Source organism: Dryobates pubescens, chromosome 1 (assembly GCF_014839835.1).
Source record: "Dryobates pubescens isolate bDryPub1 chromosome 1, bDryPub1.pri, whole genome shotgun sequence".
NCBI lineage: Eukaryota > Metazoa > Chordata > Aves > Piciformes > Picidae > Dryobates > Dryobates pubescens.
The window spans coordinates 4,799,055-4,819,350 of NC_071612.1; the positions used below are offsets into that span (position 1 = coordinate 4,799,055).

The window sequence follows — 20,296 nt, forward strand, 5'->3', positions numbered from 1 at the left end:
CCGGTACCAGCCGCGGGGGACCCCAGCGCCAGGAACCGCTGCATCGGGGTCTCGTCCGCTCGTATGGCGGTGCATGTTTCGACCCGTTTGCTGCGTCGGGTTCGCGGCCAGGTCGCACTCGGCTGGCGCGGAGCAGCGGGGAGACTGCACGGGGACCCCTTGGCTGGCGGCGCGACACAATCACGCGTGCCGGTGGCGCCCCGCGCCCTACGGCCGCCGCCGGCGCCTGTCCCTGCCGCCTCAACTTGTCACCCCACCCCATGCCCCGGACCCGTCAACACCCAGCATCGCGGACCGCCCCTCTGCGGAGAGCGCCCCCAAGCGGCCGCCCCCGCCCTTCTCCCCGCCCCGGGCGCAGCCCCTTTAAGATGCGGGGCGGGGCCGCGCTCGGAGCTCTCGCGGGACTTCGTGGGCGCGCTCTCGCGAGGCTGGGGCTATGCGCTGATTGGCTGCGAGGGGTTGAATGTAAGATGGCGCCCAGGGAGCTGTGAGGGGAAAAGACTCGGGGCCGAGGCGGCGACGGCGGCGCGAAGCGACGGCGGCACCGGGGCCGGGGTGAGGCGGAGCCGGGCCGGGCCACGCCGCAGTGTAGCGGGACCGCCGGGCCGGGAGTGGGTGCGCAGCGGCGGTGGCGGGGCCGGGCGGGGCCACCCGTAGGGCGCGGGGGGAGGTGGCGGCGGCGGCGGCGGTGGTTCCGGGGGCGGCGCGGGCCCGGCGCGGAGGGGGAGGGGGTGGGGGTGGCCGCACCCGCGGGGACGCGCGCAGTTTGGCCGTGTCCATGTGGGGCGCGTTCCCTGTACCGGGCGCGTTCTCGGCCCTTCCTTCGGCGGGGCGGCCCCATCCCCGCGCGGGCACGGGCGGCGGCAGCGCGCGCCGGAAGGCGCGGCCTGCTGCTCGGCGCGGCCCTTGGCGGCCGCCGTCCCTGGCGGAGCCCCCAACATGGCTCCTGCGGCGGGCGGGGAGGGGGGCGCGGCGAGGCGCCACCCGCCTGCCCGGCCCGGCCGCCCCGCCATGGAACAAAGGCTGCGGGGAGCGGTCCGGGTAGCGCCACACTCCCCGCGAACAGGGGCCGTAGGAGGAAGCCCTATGGGCTCTGCGTCCCCTTGTCGAGCAGAGGAGAGGCCGAACCGCGGCCGGTGATCTCAGGGTCTAAAAATGGAGCTTCGCATCGCCTGGGCTGGGTGGCAGGGTGGTCTCTGTCTGTCCCGTCCGTCCCGGGCCGCGGGGCAGCCCTGGGCCGGGCGCACCTGCGCGGGGAGCAGAGGGGCACCTCTGGATACGGTCACTGCTGCTGCCTTGTTCTAAGTTCTGTGTCTTCAGTAACTCCGGTGTCACCGGCTGCGCTGCACCTCTCGCCGCACGGTGAGAGCGCTGTGACAAATGTCCCCACACACTGGTTCCTAAGAACACTTGTCAGGCTGAGGGACACAATGGTTAGGAATTGGGCACCTTGCAATTCCGCAGTAGGAGCTGCTGGCTGCGTGGATAATCATCTGTCTTTCCTCATTTTTTTTTATGTTCTTTTTTTTCTTAATGGAATACTTATTAAAAATAAAATGGCTTTAATAAAAAAAGAGGAACTGGGGATGGAAAGGGCTTCTTTGTTCTGTCTTCTCCAGAACGTTACAAGTCTAAGAGCTCAGGACAAGAGCAGCAGAAATACATGCAACATGGTGACTGGTGAGTCCAGATTGTCCACATGCTGCAAGTTCTGTGTGTGTTTTCAGTAACCTCAGTCTAAGTTTTATGAACTAACCGTATGTGCTCATGATCTTCAGAGAACTTCTCGAACTTGCCTCCTCAGGAAAATCTGCAGTTGTGTTGAACAGAAAGGAATTACCTTGTCTTATCAGAGAAAGCTAGTTGCCTGAGTGCTCTTTTTAATTTTTATAATGTAGTATTAAAAAGATGCTGCCAAGATCTAGAGAGGATGGCTGCTGTGTGTCTACAGGATAAATGGAACCTGTAAATTAGTATGCTTTAATATCTAACGGTCGAAGTGGTGATTGCAGCAGAAAGCTGCGTGTGTTGCCCTACAAGAGCCTGCTGAATGCCTATTTCACTCTTGAGGTTTGCTGTCATAAATGCAGGTGGCTTTTTTTCTGGGAGTACAATGTTACTTTCCTGAATGTTCTTGTAGATCTGGTACCTTTGCAGATGCACAGGAGTTTGTGAGGCGCAGTTTTATTGAGTTGTTTGGAGCCTTTAGCTAAATAACCTCAAGCAGCCCTCAAACTGCCAGTTATGACTCTGGCAGAAACTTAGTCCAGCTCACACTGTTACCTGTGCCTTCTTTAGATTCATTCTGCTTGCCAAAGTTGGAGAGCTATAGAGGGAATCAATGGAAACTCCTGCTGCTGTTCCAGAACAGGAACAAATACCATGTGGTGCAGTGGAGTTCTGATCTGTGCTTGCAGTGCTGCAGTGGCTTACACCAGCACTTAGCTGTTTTAGGCCATAGTGATTTTCAATGTAGTACCTTCAAGTACATGTAAAGGAAGATTTTTCCATACTAGAAGAGAGAAAAAGAGAGATTCCCTCTGACAGGTTGTGACAGAGGAAGGGGAAGACTGGCCTAGTAGGCTCTTTATTTTCATGCTAAAATGAACTAATGAAGATGGAGCAGCTGAGCAGGGTCAGAGATTTGTATCTAAGAAATTAATTCTGTGTTTGTTCTGCTTCCTGCTGGTTGGAAGAGGTTGGTGATTATTTGGTGGTGGATCTCTTGGTCTTTGGGCCTGCTGCGTATGCGTCTGGGTTTCTGGTGGCTTCTAGTCTCTGCTGTACAGGAGCACAATGTACCTCTGAGCAGCTCTTGACAGAAGGGTTGGAGTTCCATAAGTAAAAGTGAAGGCTCACAAATAGCTGCCATTGAAAACTAGTGGTCCTGCTGATTTCCCAGCTCTTGCCTGTGACAAGATTAACAGAAGGTGAATAGGAATTGCCTGAGTCGTTGCAACATAATAAGCACCGGTGCAGGAGCAAGGGAGAAGGCAGGACCTTTGCTGAGAGGTGAGCTCATTCCTGTTCAGCAGCAACTAGCTGTCAAGGAGCGCCTGTAGTGTTCGTGTCTAGGTTCCCAGAATGGCATCCTTGAGGCTTGTTCCTCAGAAGTGTCTTCCTTCTGTAAGTGCACTCAGTGGATATGCAAAGTGTTGCTCTTTTGAAAGTGAAATGTTTGCAAGCTCTGAATAAAAAAATCAGGACAACGTAACAGTTCAAAATCTTTTTTCCGGCTTCAGAGTATGAAACAGAGCACCTTACAATTAGGTGTAAGATAGATGCAAGATGTCTGGTGTAGTCCTGTCAGAGCCACTGAGGATGCATTAACAAGGTTCTCTGTTGGTTTAATTCGGTTCATACAGTCACTTGGGAAAGGGTTAAGGATGTGTCCTGTAGAGCAGGATGTGTCCTGTAGAGCATGAATATGTAGAGCACTCCCAAGTGGCTTCTGGAAGAAACCTCACTGAACAACTAAGAGAATAGCCTTACTGACTATCATGCAGAGCTGTCTTGAAAATATATCTCACTGGAGTCTCTGAAAGGCAGGAGCATTGTTCTTCTGTCTAGTTGTGGGCTCGACGGGATCTCCTGTATACTGACTTTTACAGAGCTGTTGAATTTACTGAGGGAACACTGCAAGGTGGTGCTTTTTGCTAAACATCGATGCATGTTTTAAGAGTATTTTCTGTAGCAGTCTCATGCAGCAGTAAATGTTGCTTAGTAACTCCAGAAATGATAGATAATAACACCAGTTGCCTCACGCACGTTTCCCTCACCTTTGCTTTTCATTCTCTTGTGAGCCTGGTCCAGCGCAGTAGCCATGAACCTCCTCCATGTAAACAGAAACTTGTGTGTGTTTAGACTGATGTCACGTAACACTGAAGAGCGGTTAGAATTTGCTCTAGCTCTAATTGATTTTTGGTGAGAATTGGAGCTGGGCTTGTGGTGCCACTGAGAGCCTAGAACTAGCTGGTCTTTTCACACAGGCTGTTGCAGTCAAGTTCAACCACTTATTTCTCTCTTGGTTCCACTTTGTAAAGTAAAAGGTATATAAAAGGTTCTTCTCTTGCACCTACTCTCTTTAGAACTACAGCTGTAATGAAAATACAGTGTCCCTTTTTCCTCCTTTTTGCAGCTTGATCTAGTAGTACTGAATCACCTTTTCTAGTCCTGATCTGCCATTTGACATATTTTCAAAACCTTCTCGGTATCTGGTAGTGTTATAGCTCAAATCTGTTTGTGCTTTATCAGGACTAATTAGTGCCTTTGAAACAACCAGTCTGCTCACTGCAGAAACAATTTGTGGGTTTAAACAAGATAAGTCAATCAGAGAAGAATGCTGTCAGAATATACCCTGGAGCTTTCTAATGTTCTCAGGTGGAATTTTTTTTGGTTGTTGTTGGTTGGTTGGTTTTCCTTCCTTGCTCTCAGTTCCTCCCTGATCATCTGATTTCTTTTTCTGTCTCTCTTTTTTGTCTTCATACATGGCATGTTTCACGCTAACCTCTTCCTATATGAAAAGGACATCCAGAACTGATGCTGCTCTTGCCTTTGCCATTTCCAGAGCTCTGCTTCTTCATGTGTGTATTTCTCCATTTGAGGAACACCTTCCAGCACTCTCCTTATGCTTGCTTTGTTCAAATCGATAAGGCTGTCCTAGCTCTAATAGCAATGGGCTGAATGCTGCATCTGTTGCTCTTCCGTTGTGCTTCCCGTTAGCTGCCTAGAATAGAGCTGCATGGCCTGACAGAACATGCTGCTCGGTTCTCCCACTTCTGTGGTTGCAAAGCAGGGCCACAGATATTGATTTCTAAGCTTCTCTCACTAATACTGCATGCTGCAAACGAAATTAAATGTATGACATGATTTCCTCTGCTGTGGGACTTGCCTGTTCTGGGTGAAGTACAATGCTAGAAGATTTTACGTGGCAGTGAGCTCTCCGAGTAGCACCTCAGTGACACCTGGTCATCATTCAGACTTCCCTGAGCTGCAAAGGGTTAATCTGAGGTGTGTAGTAGCACAAGATGCCTAAAAATCTAGAGCATCTGCTGGGCATGTTTTCCAGTTTACAAATGGTACTCAGTATGAAAAATTAGTTACTGGAGTTAGGAATATATAATACAAGAGGTGTGCTGTAGTTAAGACTTTCACTTTCTCTTTCCTTTAGGAACCCTAAGGACCTTGCAATATGAATAATTCTCTGGAGAACACCATTTCCTTTGAAGAATACATCCGTGTGAAGGCAAGAACAATCCCCCAGCACAGGATGAAGGAGTTTCTGGACTCCCTTGCTTCCAAGGGGCCGGAAGCTCTGCAGGAGTTTCAGCAGACGGCCACCACCACAATGGTCTATCAGCAGGGTGGCAACTGCATTTACACAGACAGCACAGAAGTGGCTGGGTCTTTGCTCGAACTTGCTTGTCCTGTGACAACCAGTGTCCAGCAGCAAACTCAGCCAGAGCAGCAGATACAGGTTCAGCAACCCCAGCAAGTCCAGGTAAGCATCTTAAATCATCTTTGAATGTGTGTATGACTTGCTAACCTGTGGAGTAGTGTTCGGAGCCAGCTACTGTTTAACCTGAAACCACTGCAAGCACTTAAGAAGTAGGGCCAATTAACTTTATATAGAACAGCACTATTTCCCTTTCATTTAAGGAATTTGGTAGTAAATCTTTCTCTTGACTGTGCCTCCATTGAGCCCTGCTGTAGGAGGAATAGGATACATAACAATGTGATGGTGTAACCTCTTGGAGAAATGGTTGACAGATCTGGCATGTACGCAGCTCCCCTAAGCCTTGCTCTGTGTGTGAAGCTGCTATAAATACCACCTCCCTCTGCTGCTCTTACTTTATCTGGTTGTTCAAAGTGGCCATGGGATCTAATTTGCCTTCAGGATTTTTTTTTTTTAAAGAGTATTGATTTTATTAATTGGTTTTGCTTGAACATTCTGAAACTTGTAGTTAGTTGTCAAACTGGATTTTAAGTGAAGGGGAAATAGAGGGGGGTTCAATTTATGAGATGAATGAGGGAAATACACCTTTCAGGAAAGGAACGCTGAAAGATACATATGTGTCAAGGTAGAGGATCCTTTTGCAAAGTGGAATGAGTCTTCTCTGCCTTGGTTGGTTGGTTGGTTTGTACCAATAGGTATTAAAGAAATTTTTATTAAGTATAAAATGGGCAAAATCCAGCCCCAGTATGTGGGGGGGTGGACCTCCAAACGTGTACTTTAGGATAGCTGCTTTGGTCCTCAAGCACATTCTATACTTTGAAGAGTTTATAGCTGGCAGGGCATTTACTGAGGTTTTCTTATGATATGTCTCCAAACATTTGCTTTCAGTCTACAGCTGTGACTGATACACTTCAGATAGGACTACTTCTGCTTTCTGTAACATGAATGTAAAGTTGTGAACTTTCTTATTGCAACATAGCGGTTATGGAGATACAAATGACTGGAGATAAGGTGGTGTGAACTTGGTGTAGTGCAGTAGGTTTGTGCCAACATTTCACTTGCATGCTTCTGTCCTAGAGCAACTACAAACTTCTGTCTTTCACAGTGCAAGCTGTCTCCAGTTACTCTATTGAACAAATGAATGCTTAACTGGGACTTCTGTAACCTGTTGCCCTACAGTAAATTGTGTTGCAAGGCTTTTGAAGAATAAAAGCCTCTAGTCTCACAAACATGATTTGGATTTTTGCTTGAGTCTATTAAAACTGATCAAGGGTGCTTTTGGTTCTGCCATCCAGCCATTTTTCTGGGGAGAAGCTTCATTAGAAGGATGAGGAGAATCAGCTTTTTTTGGGTGCTTCAGCCTTGAAGAAATGAAAGCACCCAAACCCAACTATACAAGTCAGAAGGACTCTCTTCCTCTTATTCTCGTGCTGGTACCTTATATCAGAACTATTCAAAGTTCAGGCTTGACCCTTGCAAGATCTTCTAGTAACAGAGGTAGTGAAATAAACGTGGAGTTGCTGCCAGAGACTGGTTCTGGCCTGGACCCTGGATGTGAAAAATAATTACTGAAAGTCAAGATTTTGGCAGCTTCCTTGAAACATGTTGTCTGCTCTCTCCCTCTTGTTTTTTATATGACTACATTAAAAGACTTGCTTTCACATCTGTCAGTACAGGTCATAATTAGTGTTTGTGTTGCCTCCTGTGCTGCTCACTTCAGGATGTTACAAACCCCTAGAACACTTGGGTGGCACATCTGGTACTAGGTATGGCTGCAGCTTTTGTACATCAGCAATGCAGCAATTCATGTGTGTGTGAACAGCTAGCTCAGAATTATCTTGACCTTTTTTGCAAAGATGGGGTGGAGAAGAATATATTTATCAAGAGTGTTTTGCTGTCATTCAAGATTTCTTCTCAAGAGGTGATTTATGTTAAACCCATGATTTAGTGTTCACCTGTCTCAAGACTCTCACTGTGTCAGCAGCAGAGCAGGGTGTCTGAGTTTTGGGGTGCCTGGAGGTGACAGTGCTCCATTAGAGGACTACACCAAGTCCAGCTGGCTCACTTTGCTGAAACACTGCTTGTGCTGTATTGTGAGAAATTTTGGTCATCTGCTGAAGCCTCTTAGCTTTCGATCAACTTATGTCATCCTGGTACTCGACCTGATAATCTGTTTAGTTCTTGCTAATCCAATTGAGAATCAGTGGCAGACCCTTTGAATGACTACACTTGTGTCTGGCAGTGTGACAGTGGCGCTGAAGGTGACTAATAATGTGACCAGTCAGATGACCTCCCAGTTGCAAGTGCTGCTGACAGCCTCAAGATCATAAAGATAGGCACACGGTGCTCACGTTTCATCCTAGATTTTACCTGCTGTGAACAACCAAAGGCAGTGTGTGACTGCTTGCTACTGTTGTTTATCCTGGCAAAATAAATTTCCTGTTTGAAGAAGTTGCACCTTAGGGTTTTTATTTGCCTAAAAGGTTCAACAAGTCGTTGCCAAATGTTTATTTTAAAGGCTGAGTAGATGCAACTGTTGGGTCAGTGCTACAGTACAAGTGTCTTGGAGTTCCCTCCATGCCTAGTGTTGCAGCAGTGCCATTAGAGTTTAATGTGTCAAGTTGTCATACCCAGTGATGCATCAGGGGGTGGCTGGAAAGGGCTGTGCTTTGCTCCTGTCAAATAAGATTTTTATCAGCTCAGCCTTTGGTCAGGTTGTTGTTGCTAGTTGCTGCTGCTCTCTGTTGAGGCCATAAAACTGATGATGCCATCGAGGTGTTGGCACTGGTTGCTTGCTGAATATGGCATTTGCAAAGGTCAGTGAGCCTCCTGCATCTCTTCCTGTTCCATGAGATGTAACTGGAAGGCTATCAGAGGACAGAAAGTATTTTTGCTCAGGATATGTACGCTGGGGAAGATCCTCGCTTTCAGCTTTTTATTGAGACAGTCTGGTGGCTAGGTAGCAAGAGCTTCATGGAAAGGACTTGAAGGGAGGTGAGCATGGTTGCAGAACTGTATAGGAAATGATTGAATGCCAGCCTAAAATCCCTTTCAGTTAAGGCTTGTGGCTTTCTAATTGCTCAGTTCCTTATATGTGTGTTGTTCAGCTTTTTCAGTCTTCCCCCAGTCCTTTCTGTGACTTGAGACCAGTATAGGAAGCTGGGCATTATTAATGACAATAGGCAGGGAGTGATGCCCTTAAGTAGCTCAGAAGAAAATCTTACCTCTGGCTCTGCACAGAATGCATTTTTCCTTCACTTACGAGGCATGCAGTTTCCTGCTGCCCTAGTCTTGGTTCTAAAGTTCAGCCTGGAGGTAGGGCTCCTAGCCATGTACCTTTGGAAGGCATCCCAATAGGATATTAGTGTAGCATCTAGTATTAATTAGCATTTGCTAGGGCTGAGTGTGCTACTTCAACTAATGGTTGTAGTCAAGGGTGGTGTTTTCAAGGTAGCACTTTCTTGTACACGGAAGTAGGCTGCTCTTGGAGAGGTGAGCTGTTTTGTTCTCCCTGATTCATGTGTTTTAACTGTCTTAGGCCTAAATCCTGCCCCAGAGTACAGCTTGATAACAATCTTGATATTGTAACTGTTCAAATATATGCAAGGCCTAATTTGGCCTATGGAATTCTCTCTTAGATGTTGATGAACGAGCAGAGGAAAAACCTGGAGTGAGTCTGTCTGGCAGTTGTTCTGAGAAGCTGACTTGTACACTCCCTGTAGACCTTGTTTACTTAGATAGCAAAGGACTTCCTGTAGAGTACTTGAATAACAAGTTCCAATGTTTCCTGCTTCTTCAGTGATCTGATCAGTCTTTTCACCTACTCCATACTTCTGCTTTGTACTTGCATGTATGCTTTCTGGTGTAACCTTAGAAAGAACTTGTTATGGTCTTGGTTTTTAGTGGTGGAGCCAATTTAACTTGGGACTGTTGTTGAGAAAAGTGTGGCTTATGTCTTTTTTCCTTAAATTTGGACAAAATAATTATGATGTTGCTTTTCTTCTACTTTCACTAGTTTTTTGTCTTCTAAGTGTTTTGACTTCTGTCAGCTTAGTCAGGTGTGGAATTTTGAGGTGCATTTGCATTACTGGGGGAGGGGGGCATCTGGAGCATAATTCCTGCAGCAAGTTTGCCACCTGCTGCCACTTGCTGTTATAGGTTTGAGCTTCTTATTTGGCATTCCCTTCAGATGAAACTAAGCCAGACAGATGCAGTCTTGCTACGCCTAGGTGTTCATATCACTTGGCTAGTGGGCAAGACTTAGACCTAAGTCTGAAATAGTCTTCTGGAATGTATAATGTGGACATCTTAGTAGGTCATCAGCCTGCTCTTGGCATATCCTACTAATTACTAGTGTAAATGTAGCTTCAGAAAACAACATATGTTTTAGCAAAGAGGCATTTAAGAGCTTGTCAGGTGCTTCAAAGCAAGCTAGATCTCAGACTGTCCACACCAGGCAAGAGTTGGTATGTGTGATCATTTGGAGTTAGGCTTTAGGAAATACTAGGTAATCCCTTAGAGGTAATAAAATCTCACAGATGGAATTTTTTCACTGCTTGAGAGTTCTTTCACCTGAATTGTTTCAGAACTGCAGTTGTGCAAGTCTGATTCCTTGTTGGGCAGAGAATCTGCTCAGGGCAGACATACTGTGAATCCTTCTTGAAAGATTGTTGGAGTTAGTCTATCAACAGTGAGGAAACCACCCCAGCTTTTGGGACCTGGGCTTCAGCTGTTCTCATGCTTGTGGAGTTATTTAAGTTCTCTCTGCTGGTGCTCATTTCTAGACAGAATGTGGTTTTGAGCTTAATGTGATGGAACATTTCCTTTCAGAGAATCTTAAAAATACTTGATCTGCCCTCCTATTACAGTATAACCAAGGCTGGAAGAGACCCCAAGGATCATCAAGTCCAACCTGTCCCAACAGACCTCACGACTAGACCATGGCACCAAGTGCCATGTCCAGTCTCCCCTTGAACACCTCCAGGGACGGCGACTCCACCACCTCCCTGGGCAGCCCATTCCAATGACGAACGGCTCGCTCAGTGAAGAACTTTTTCCTCACCTCGAGTCTAAACCTCCCCTGGCACAGCTTGAGACTGTGTCCCCTTGTTCTGGTGCTGGTTGCCTGGGAGAAGAGACCAACCCCTTCCTGTCTACAACCACCTTTCAGGTAGTTGTAGAGGGCAATGAGGTCACCCCTGAGCCTTCTCTTCTCCAGGATGCAGGATTACGATGCAGGGCTGACTTCTAATGCTTTTGATTCTTTAGGCACCTAACACTTGATACTAGCTAGCTTATGGTAAAACCACCTTTCTTCATGATGCTAGCCCCCTTGAGAGATGATTCCTTTCATGATGTTAGATCCAAACTTCTTTCAATAAGCAGTTTTTCAGTGGTATGCTCCTCTCTTGCACCAGTATAACCCAGGAATTCCCAGCATAACATGTTCTTACTTTAATCTTCAGCATAAGGTGAAGATTTAAAGTCCTGCCTGTTGGTCTTGGTCTGAAAATTTCAAGCATTCTTCAGACTCTCTAAAAAGAAGTCAACCCTTTTATGGGGTTTAGTGTAATTCTTTGTCCTTTTTTCCTCACAGAGCGAATTGGACAATGAGGTCGACTTAAGAAGCTCTGGTCTCAGATTGGGTTGAAGTAAATCTGAAGTGAATGCTTGCAGCACTCCTGCATACAACCTACTTGAAAATAGGAAGGGATCTAGTGCAAAATACACTTGTTAAAAATGGGTGTGTAATTCACAAGGGATGCATAATTTATGATGGGTAGAACTCCAGTATGCTTTTAAATAGGAGCAGTCTCCAGACTGCAGTGTGATGTCTGTAGTTAGCAGCAGAGAGAGCTTCCAGTGATTCTGCAGTCTGACTTCTTCATCTTGATTAGATCTGGAGTCATTCTTTGGGTGTTTACAATAATGCTGTGTAAACTCCGAAGCAGAACCAAGACATCCTAGCTGTGGGGTTAGGATTTAGTCCTGAGAGGGTATTGTAGGGCCACAGGTCATGATTGCTCATCTGCTGAAAGTGATAGAAGTCATCCATGCTTTTAAAGACATTAGGCTTAGGCTCAGAAATGGTTAATGGTTCAAAGCTGCACCAGGGGAGCTTTAGACTACATTAGGCAGCATTTCTTTACTGAGAGGGTGGTCAGATAGTGGAACAGGCCTCCTAGAGAGGTGATGGATGCCTCAGGCCTGTCAGTGTTTGAAGCGTTTGGAAGATACCCTTTATGACCTGCTTTAGCTTATGGACAGCCTTGGAAAGGCCAGGCAATTAGGCTAAGATGATAATTTGCAGCCCCTTCCAACTGAAATATTCTGTTCCATGAAAGTGGAAGGAAGAAAATACAATGTTTTGTTAGGCCTTTTCTTAGACTGTGCCTCTTTTGCTGACAATGTCTTTTGCTTAAACCTACTTCATTACCTTTCTAATTACACTTATGTGATAAAATTGCTTTGGTGCAGAAGTGGACTTCCAATTCTTCACTGCTAGGAAGAAAGAGATTTAGTCTTTACTTTGTTTGTTACATCAGTAACAGGAAAATTTTTGTATGGAAAAACTAAGATGTTCTTGGTCAGCCTGTGCAGATTCTGAAAGCAAACTACAGTAGCACAGGATAAATGACATGTTAACCTTTTACCTGTGACTTGATTTTTGAAAGCAACTGAAAATATATTGATGCAATGACACATTTTAGTTTTCCAGTCTTGGACCTTTGCCTTGCAAGTAACCTTTTGCATAAGGACATAAATTAATGCTAAGGATTATATTAGTGATTTTTAAAGTTGGATGTTTGGGAGAAGGCTTGCCTCAGAGGTGTAACTGAGCTCTTAACTGGAATCTGTGCTTGGGCCTGTTTGCTCAAGGCAATATGATAAGACTATCAATTAGAACTGAAGAAGCATCCCATAGGTGACTTCATCTTTTTCAGTTAACTGCCTCATCAAATCACTCATTGATGCAGCTTTTTAAACTGTCATGCTGGCACAAGGTCATAGGTGTTTTGTTACCTTGCAGGAAATTATTATACAAAGTCCACGTCATCTGGGTTACTGCATATAGCTCCCAGTAGGAACCTGTAAAATAATCTGTTCTTCCTGGAAGCAGAAATAGCTCTTAACAGGAGGTGACTTGTAAAACTGGTCTGCAAGTAGTGCATTTTGCTATCTCGCTTTTCCCTAGCAACTCTTAATTGCATGCAAACGAATCCTTAACATTTTAAAAGAGTTCTTAGAGGTGATGTTGGGAAGTGAGACTTTTGTCTGTCTTCACCATGCAGACCTGCTTGGTAGTTCTTTGAGTATTTTCAGGCTGGCAGCGTGGAGTCTCTCTGGAAGTGCTGCCTTAGTGTGACTGACTCTAGAAGGTGAGGTAGAAAAGGGTGAGAGAACATGAGTAAGAAGTTTTGTGACTAGATAAGTCTGTGTTGGCTTCAAACTTCATATGGCCCTCAAAGGTGCCCCTAATAAAGCTCTGTATCTCTCAGGTTGAGTAGCTAACTTCCTACCCTAAGATACAGTGTAAAGCTTGGAACAGCAGATGGTCATGGGAACCTGGAACATCCCTTCTAGGACAAGGCAAATGCAACAAAATGGCTGTGTACACAGGGGTGACAAAATGGTGGTGTCTGAACAAGGAGAGGAGACCTCACTTGGTGCCCTGAAGGTACCAGCTGGGCTGGGTTCAAGGCCTAAAATGGAAAGTTGTTGAGACCTGAACTTTGTTGTGAGCTACCTCCAAACCCTGGCTTTAAGTCTGCTCCTGGACTGCTGCTAGTTAGCATGACAGACCTTGGACAAATGAGCATTGATGTGATCTGGTATGATCTTTCTTTCTTTCTTTGTCCCTAAAATAAAAGGAACTATGTTTGTATTCAAGTCTTAACATGTTTTGTCCATGTTATTCAGTATTCACTTACATAAGTGCATGAGCAAGAAAATACAACTAAGTAATTTGGACAACAAATTGAATTAAATGGAATAAATAAATAATAATTTTTAAACAAAACCAAACCAACAAACCACACATTGATTTTTTTAACTGTCACTGCCAAGAAAACTGTTCTAAAAACGTGCTGCAGTGTTGCCCCTTAGCACATGACAGAGATTCAGGTTGAACTTGCAGCTTTCTGCGTTGACACCTGCCTGCGTAGTGTTGCTATTAGTGGGGGGGTTCAGAACATTTCTGTGCTTTATGTGGAAAGAGTCAAGTGCTGGTTTCAACTTACCCATATTTCTTACTGCCTGTCAGTTACAAGTGATCCTGTGGCCACTTGGAGCGCTGGGATTGAAAGCAGTAATCTGTAGAGTAAGAATGAGACAAGGCCCTGCGTTTTGTAGCAAGATAAATTTAACATCAGAATTGTAATGTGTGTGACCTTTAAGCCTTGCTATTGCAAGACCTGTGTTGAAATAACATTTTAGCAATGCAAATAGCTCTGAGGTCTCTTTTGGCTTCCAAGGATGCAGTCTGTTGGCTTGAGCCCACAGAGCTTTGAGGATGGAGATGCCCCTCACGCTCTGTTCTATCTGGGTTGAGAAGCGTGGTCATGTGCGGCGCCGAGCAAACACATCACCTACATTATTGCTGTTATCAACAAGGCACTTTTAGAGTAACCTGGTTTCATTTTTCATGAGATCTTTACTAATAGATTAATATATGGACTCATAAAACTGAGCATGAAAGACCTGGAGCTTAGATCTCCAGTGATGGACCCTCTCTGTTGGTGGTCCCCTGTTGAATCGCTGAGGCTTGCTGATGCCTAACCACTGAACTGGTGTCATTGCAGGTTCAGGTCCAGGTCCAGCAGTCACCACAGCAGGTCTCCGCCCAGCAGCTCTCTCCACAGCTTGCTGTCCATCAGGCTTCAGAGCAGCCAATACAGGTCCAAGTGCAGATCCAAGGCCAGGCACAGCAGCAGGCATCGCAGACAATACAGAGTCAGTCTCTTCAGAGCCCCAGCCCATCTCAGCTGCAGGCAGCTCAAATCCAAGTGCAGCATGTGCAGACTGCCCAACAGATCCAGGCTGCGGAGATACAGGAGGAGCATATACAACACCAGCAGATCCAGGCCCAGCTCGTGGCAGGGCAGGCCATTACTGGTGGCCAGCAGATACAGATCCAAACGGTTGGGGCACTGTCACCTCCACCTTCTCAGCAAGGCTCTCCGCGAGAGGGAGAGCGACGGATCAGCACCGCTAGCGTCCTTCAGCCGGTGAAGAAACGCAAGGTGGATATGCCTATTACTGTGTCGTATGCTATTTCAGGGCAGCCAGTTGCCACAGTGCTGGCCATTCCTCAGGGCCAGCAGCAAAGTTACGTCTCTTTACGGCCAGACTTGTTGACAGTGGACAGTGCCCACCTGTACAGTGCCACTGGGACCATTACTAGCCCCACTGGAGAGACTTGGACCATCCCTGTTTACTCTGCTCAACCACGTGGTGACCTTCAGCAGCAAAACATAACCCACATTGCCATCCCTCAGGAGGCCTACAATGCCGTCCATGTCAGTGGCTCGCCAACGACACTGACTACCGTGAAGCTGGAAGATGACAAGGATAAGATGGTGGGAAGTACTTCAGTAGTGAAGAACTCTCATGAGGAAGTGGTGCAGACTCTTGCTAACTCGCTCTTTCCGGCGCAGTTTATGAATGGCAACATCCACATTCCAGTGGCAGTGCAGGCTGTGGCAGGGACATACCAGAATACAGCACAGACAGTGCACATATGGGACCCACAGCAGCAACAGCAGCAGCCCACACCCCAAGAGCAAGGGCAGCAGCAGCAGCAGCTACAAGTCACTTGCTCAGTAAGTTAAAACTATTTCTCTGTCTCACTCCATGATTAACAACCTGTGACTGTTGTGGAGAGAGAGGGAGAGGATGTCAGCAGTCAGCTGATACCTAGGAAGCAGAGTTGCATGTCTCGGTAGCCTGGGTGTGACACAGGGCATTTGACCTTTGATAGGTGTAGGCCTACGATGTGTTAATGTCGGTTTGTAATTACAGGACTCAGAACTTCCCAAAATAAAGTACAGTCTTGCTCTTTGTAATGTAAATGGAGAGGTACTTGTAGATACATGCTCATTTCAATAGATACACGCTCATTGCTAGCTGCTTCACAGCAGATACTCCAAAGTCTGCAGTCTTCTGAGCTGTTCTAGGGGTTGCAGTGGGCAGGCAAGGATGATGGCAGCAAAGTAAGGAGTGTCAATACACTAGTCACCTAGTTATCAGTAACTTCGTGTTATGCAGCACGTGGATCCACAGCAGATCCAGCTGGCCCGGGTAAAGTGTCAAAATCTGACTAGTTGGGAACAAACCTCATGGATCATGTTACCTGTCTGTAACAGCATGTCCTGCTTCTGGTGAATGCCTGGTGAGCCAAGAGCACAGTAACCAGCCTAGGCAAGTAAGCACTTCAGAGTGCTTGGCAAACTGGCAGCCAAATCTGTTGCTGCTGTTTTTAAAGGCTTTGTTACTAACTTTAAGGCATAGATTACTTAGAATTGTTTTTTTGAGAATAACTGGGGCTGTTAAAGACTTGTCTTATATGTGCAAATGGATGCAATTTATCTTTTACTACCAGAAAGTGAAAAGTGATTGATTTGTCAGAGCCTGTGTTTTTGCTGAATGGAAAGAGGTAAAAAATATCCACATCTGCTAGCATAAATATTGTTCTAAATTCTTTCCAGTTTATAAATAACACTGCTGACTTTTAAAACTCTATATGCCCTCTCCATCAGTGGGCACTGAGAGGAGGCAGATTACTTTCTATAGTCATGTCTGATGGTTTCTGAGTGGCCTGTATCCTACCAAGGTCTTCAGTGGAAAGGGTTCCCTATGTTTCTAGATAACTTCCAGGTGCTGGATGCCCTCTTTTATAAAGCTGTACCTTAACTGCAGCTTATGGGTCTTGTAATACATGGGATTTTGTTTGGTTGGAGTTTTATTGTTTTGTCATGTTCAAAGAGCCTTCTGTAGCTCATCTTTTCCTTATATTGGTACTTCAGAGATTGTCACTTCATCACTTTCCACTGCTTGAGCAAACTAAGTTGATAGGACATTTGGCTTTTCTGCTGAAAAAGGATTTAGACTCATTCCAGGCTCTTTTAAGAGCAGGAACCACATTCTTGGGATCCTTTCTGAGGAGTTAATGCTGTATTTTCTTTAATGGTTTCTTGTAAAGCTTCTGCTAGCACTGTATTCCTGTGTGCAGTGGTCTGCAATTCTTGCATAGCAGTTTTCTGATCCCAAGTTTCTGGAGTACTGGGTGTTTCATGAGATACAGGGGCAAGTCCAGGAGGGATGCATTCTTCCTCTAAGAGGGTAGTGAAGCTACTTTAGGTGAATCTCAAACTTCTGGGGGTTGTCCCTCACAGAATTGTGAGACAGAGAAGGAATTTTCCTGCTTGCCCTGTACTGTTGTCTGGCACCGTGCTGCTGTGGAATCTGGGCAAGTTGCAGCTGTTTTAATCTGTTTGTGAAATAATTAAGTGAGTTAAGAAGGGCGTGCTAGTTCAGTGAATGAACTGCCTGTGTGCCTGCCTTCACACTGGACAAGGTGCCTGAGAGGGCAGGGCAGAAGATTGCTGCTTAGGTTAGTCTGACACAGGTGGCTGGCTCTGGAAGGCTTTTTGCTCTCTGGAGAGAAACAATGCAGTTCTGAGGAGGAGAGTGGAGGTTCAATCCTAGCTCCTGCGAAGAGGTATTGGTTCACCCTTGGACTCCTGTCCTCTTTCAGGCAGAGGCTTGCTTGACAACTTAAAACTTCGTTGCCATCTGCCTTGATAAAAGCTGAGCCCTTTCTATTATAGGGTCCTGATGCTGCTGGTGCTGATAAGCAAAGAGCTACTAAGAGTTTATGCAAAAAAGGGGGGGGGGGGGAGGGGGGAAGCTAAACAATGGCAGCTATGAAGCTCTGGTCTGAGGCTCTTGCAGGCTGCATGTGGTTACATGAAATAAAGTGCACGAATGACTGAAGTCTCTGTGCTGTTTTCATTATGGTCTCTAGTAGTGTCAGAGCAGCTTTCACTGATTGACACTTGACTGTATCCAAAAAAAAGTTACTCCATTTTTACAAAGTCTGACTTTTTGGGAGGAGGAGAAAGCAAAACTGTTTTGATGTAAGAATTGCTCTCTCTAGAACACTCGGGGTGCCAATGAGAATTTGACTAAGAGCTGTGAAGCTTCACATTAATCATGGTAAATTTCCATTTGAGATAGTAATTCTTGGTGACTTAAGGTTTTGCTGCAAAGCAAACTTCCAAGGAGTCTAGGGAGAGCCTGAGTCTATGGTAGGTGATACAGTAGCTCTCCACAGAATAGTAGCTAATCTTAATTAGCAGTATTTGGTAGTTGGAGAGCATTGCATTGCAACTAAATGAATGTTTTGATGCTGACATTCTAGTCTGTTATTTTTAGAACCTCTTACAAATGAATTAATTAACCTTACCAGCTGTTAAGAACAGAGTGTGTCTATTCTGCCTTTTCTGTACTGAACAATGCAGACAGCCTGCCCTCAATGGGCAGGGTCTGGGGGGAGGGATTGCTAGCGGTATACAACACACAATCATATCCAGAACCTTGCTCAGGGCAGTCTAGGTTTGGAGCAACAGTGGCTGCAGCTGATGCACCTTATTGTTCTTCCCTGCTAGGGGCTGGTGGTCTCTCTAGCTGCTGTGTCTGAGGAGCTTTGGGCTGCTCCTGTTGTAGTGAGGTGATGGATTTCAGTGATGGTTCAGAGTCAAGTTAGCTGAAGCCAAGAAAAATGCAGTGGAGCAAACAGGGCTCTGGAATCGATGGTGATCTATTTCAGTGTTCAAAAGGAGACCAGACATCTGTTGTTGAGAGGACTTCAGTGCTGTGAAGGAAGGTCCTTGCATTTGGTAATGGCTAGCTTCTTCATGGCATTGCAGCATGAATGGCTTGTGTCTGTTAGGTCTCCTCTATGTTGCTGGGAGGATTCAGCCCTCCAAGTAATTAAGAAATTGACCACATTGCACCCTTGGCAGTCTATAAAAGGAGTCTTGCTACAGAGACATGTTTGTTGTCTCTTCATGCAGCCCGGCAGTCATATCCTCTCCCCATGGACTGGGACCTCATATAAGGACTCCTCCTCATCACTTTTGTGTGTGTACTTGGTAGGCAGGACTTCTAAATGCACCAAACTGCAAGTAGTGTGGTTTTGCTAAAGGGCTTATGGATATGTCCATTCAAACTAAAAGTGTTCTTAGAGACAAATATTCTTCCATGAGCAGCAGTTTAGGTTACACAGCAATAGTTGTGTTCCTTGGATTAATTTCTTGTTAGAGAGGAGTGTGCAGAAGGCTGATGTCCTGTGCTAGAGGTACTGCAGCATTACTTTATCTTCTTGTTGTTTTTTTTTCTTGAGCTGATGCATGTGGAGCTGTGTATCTGTAAACTGAAATGTTTTCTTTCATAGGCTCAGACTGTTCAGGTTGCTGAAGTTGAACCACAACCACAGCCACAGACTTCACCTGAACTTCTACTTCCAAATTCTCTGAAGCCAGAAGAAGGGCTTGAAGTGTGGAAAAGCTGGGCACAGACTAAGAATGCAGAGCTGGAAAAAGAAGCCCAAAATAGGCTAGCACCTATTGGAAGTACGTGTCATGGCAACATGGCCTGCCTTTCCTTTCAAGCAGGATTAGGACTGCCTAAAATGTTAGCTACTACAGCTCTGGAAAACACCTTTCTTTAATTGGTGACTGTTTGTAAGTTTGAACTGATTTGGGCTGCTGTGCTTGTTACTGCACACTCCCACTGCCATAGGACATGTTCCAAGGGAGGTATTAGCTCTGTGCTGAGCCAGCTTGAGCACCTAGGCTGGTAGCAGGAGAAACAGGTAGGGTATGACTGTGGTGCATGGACAAACGAAATGGCTGTGAATGCCGGCCAGGCCGGCACAGTGCTGCTGTTTTCCTGTTGCTGCAGGGCAGCGTTTCATTGTGGACATGGTAAAAGAAGGCAGTGATCATGCAGCTGGCAGGGCAGAGTCTGTCAGATTCTTGCCTGGTTATCTTCTAGCAGGTCTGACAGCCTGAGATTGTGATTTACTTCAGCTTGCTTTATTATACTGAGACAACTAGGTGCTGCTGGACCTGCCAGGTAGCGTGGCGGAGTTGGAGGTCTGGGAAGTCGTTCTTGAAGGATTGGGAAATAACGTGGCTTTATGGCTTAAATAACATGGCCTTGTTCTGCTTTTCCAGGGCGTCAGCTGCTGAGGTTCCAGGAAGATCTCATCTCTTCAGCTGTGGCTGAGCTGAATTATGGTCTGTGCTTAATGACACGAGAAGCTCGAAATGGCGATGGTGAACCCTATGACCCAGATGTGCTCTACTATATCTTCCTGTGTATTCAGAAGGTAGAGGGAGAATGATTATATGTGCAGCAGAGCCATGCATGTTGGCAGCATGTATAGGGAGGATTCTGTGTTAGAAAAATGGAGACTGTCTTCTATTCCCAGCAATTTCATAAGAAAACCATCTTTGCTTTAAAATAAACCAAACCAAAACACACACACACACACAAAACAACCCTGCACACAACCAAAACAATAAAACCCTGAAACACCACCCCCCCCCAGACAAAAATAAACCCCCAAACAACAACAACAACAATAAAAACAACACACACAAATGTTAAAGAAGGCAAACCAGGCTAAATACCATTGACACACAGCAGTGCTTTTATCTACTGAGTTAAGATTGTGAAGAACTGCTGATAACTGAGTCCAGTATCATAGTGAGAGTAAGTTTTAAGTCTTTGGAGGGGGGGCAGGGTGGAGAGTTGGATAATGTTTGAGGAAAT

The 20,296-nt window shown here is 45.9% G+C and overlaps 1 protein-coding gene across 3 annotated transcripts in view; it reads left to right on the forward strand.

The window, feature by feature from the left end:
• Positions 1–439: 439 nt before the first annotated feature.
• QRICH1 (glutamine rich 1) overlaps positions 440–20,296 on the forward strand; it is a 28,982-nt gene continuing 9,125 nt past the window's right edge. Inside the window, exons 1-6 of one of the 3 annotated variants that reach the window (XM_054180452.1) lie at positions 440–555; positions 1,620–1,680; positions 5,171–5,500; positions 14,257–15,276; positions 18,912–19,089; positions 19,696–19,850. In XM_054180452.1, coding sequence (XP_054036427.1) covers positions 5,192–5,500; positions 14,257–15,276; positions 18,912–19,089; positions 19,696–19,850 — 1,662 coding nt within the window. In that variant the 5' untranslated portion in view covers positions 440–555; positions 1,620–1,680; positions 5,171–5,191. Of the gene's footprint in view, positions 616–1,619; positions 1,681–5,170; positions 5,501–14,256; positions 15,277–18,911; positions 19,090–19,695; positions 19,851–20,296 lie in introns of all 3 variants that reach the window. The other 2 variants (XM_054180469.1, XM_054180461.1) reach the window with 2 other exon arrangements.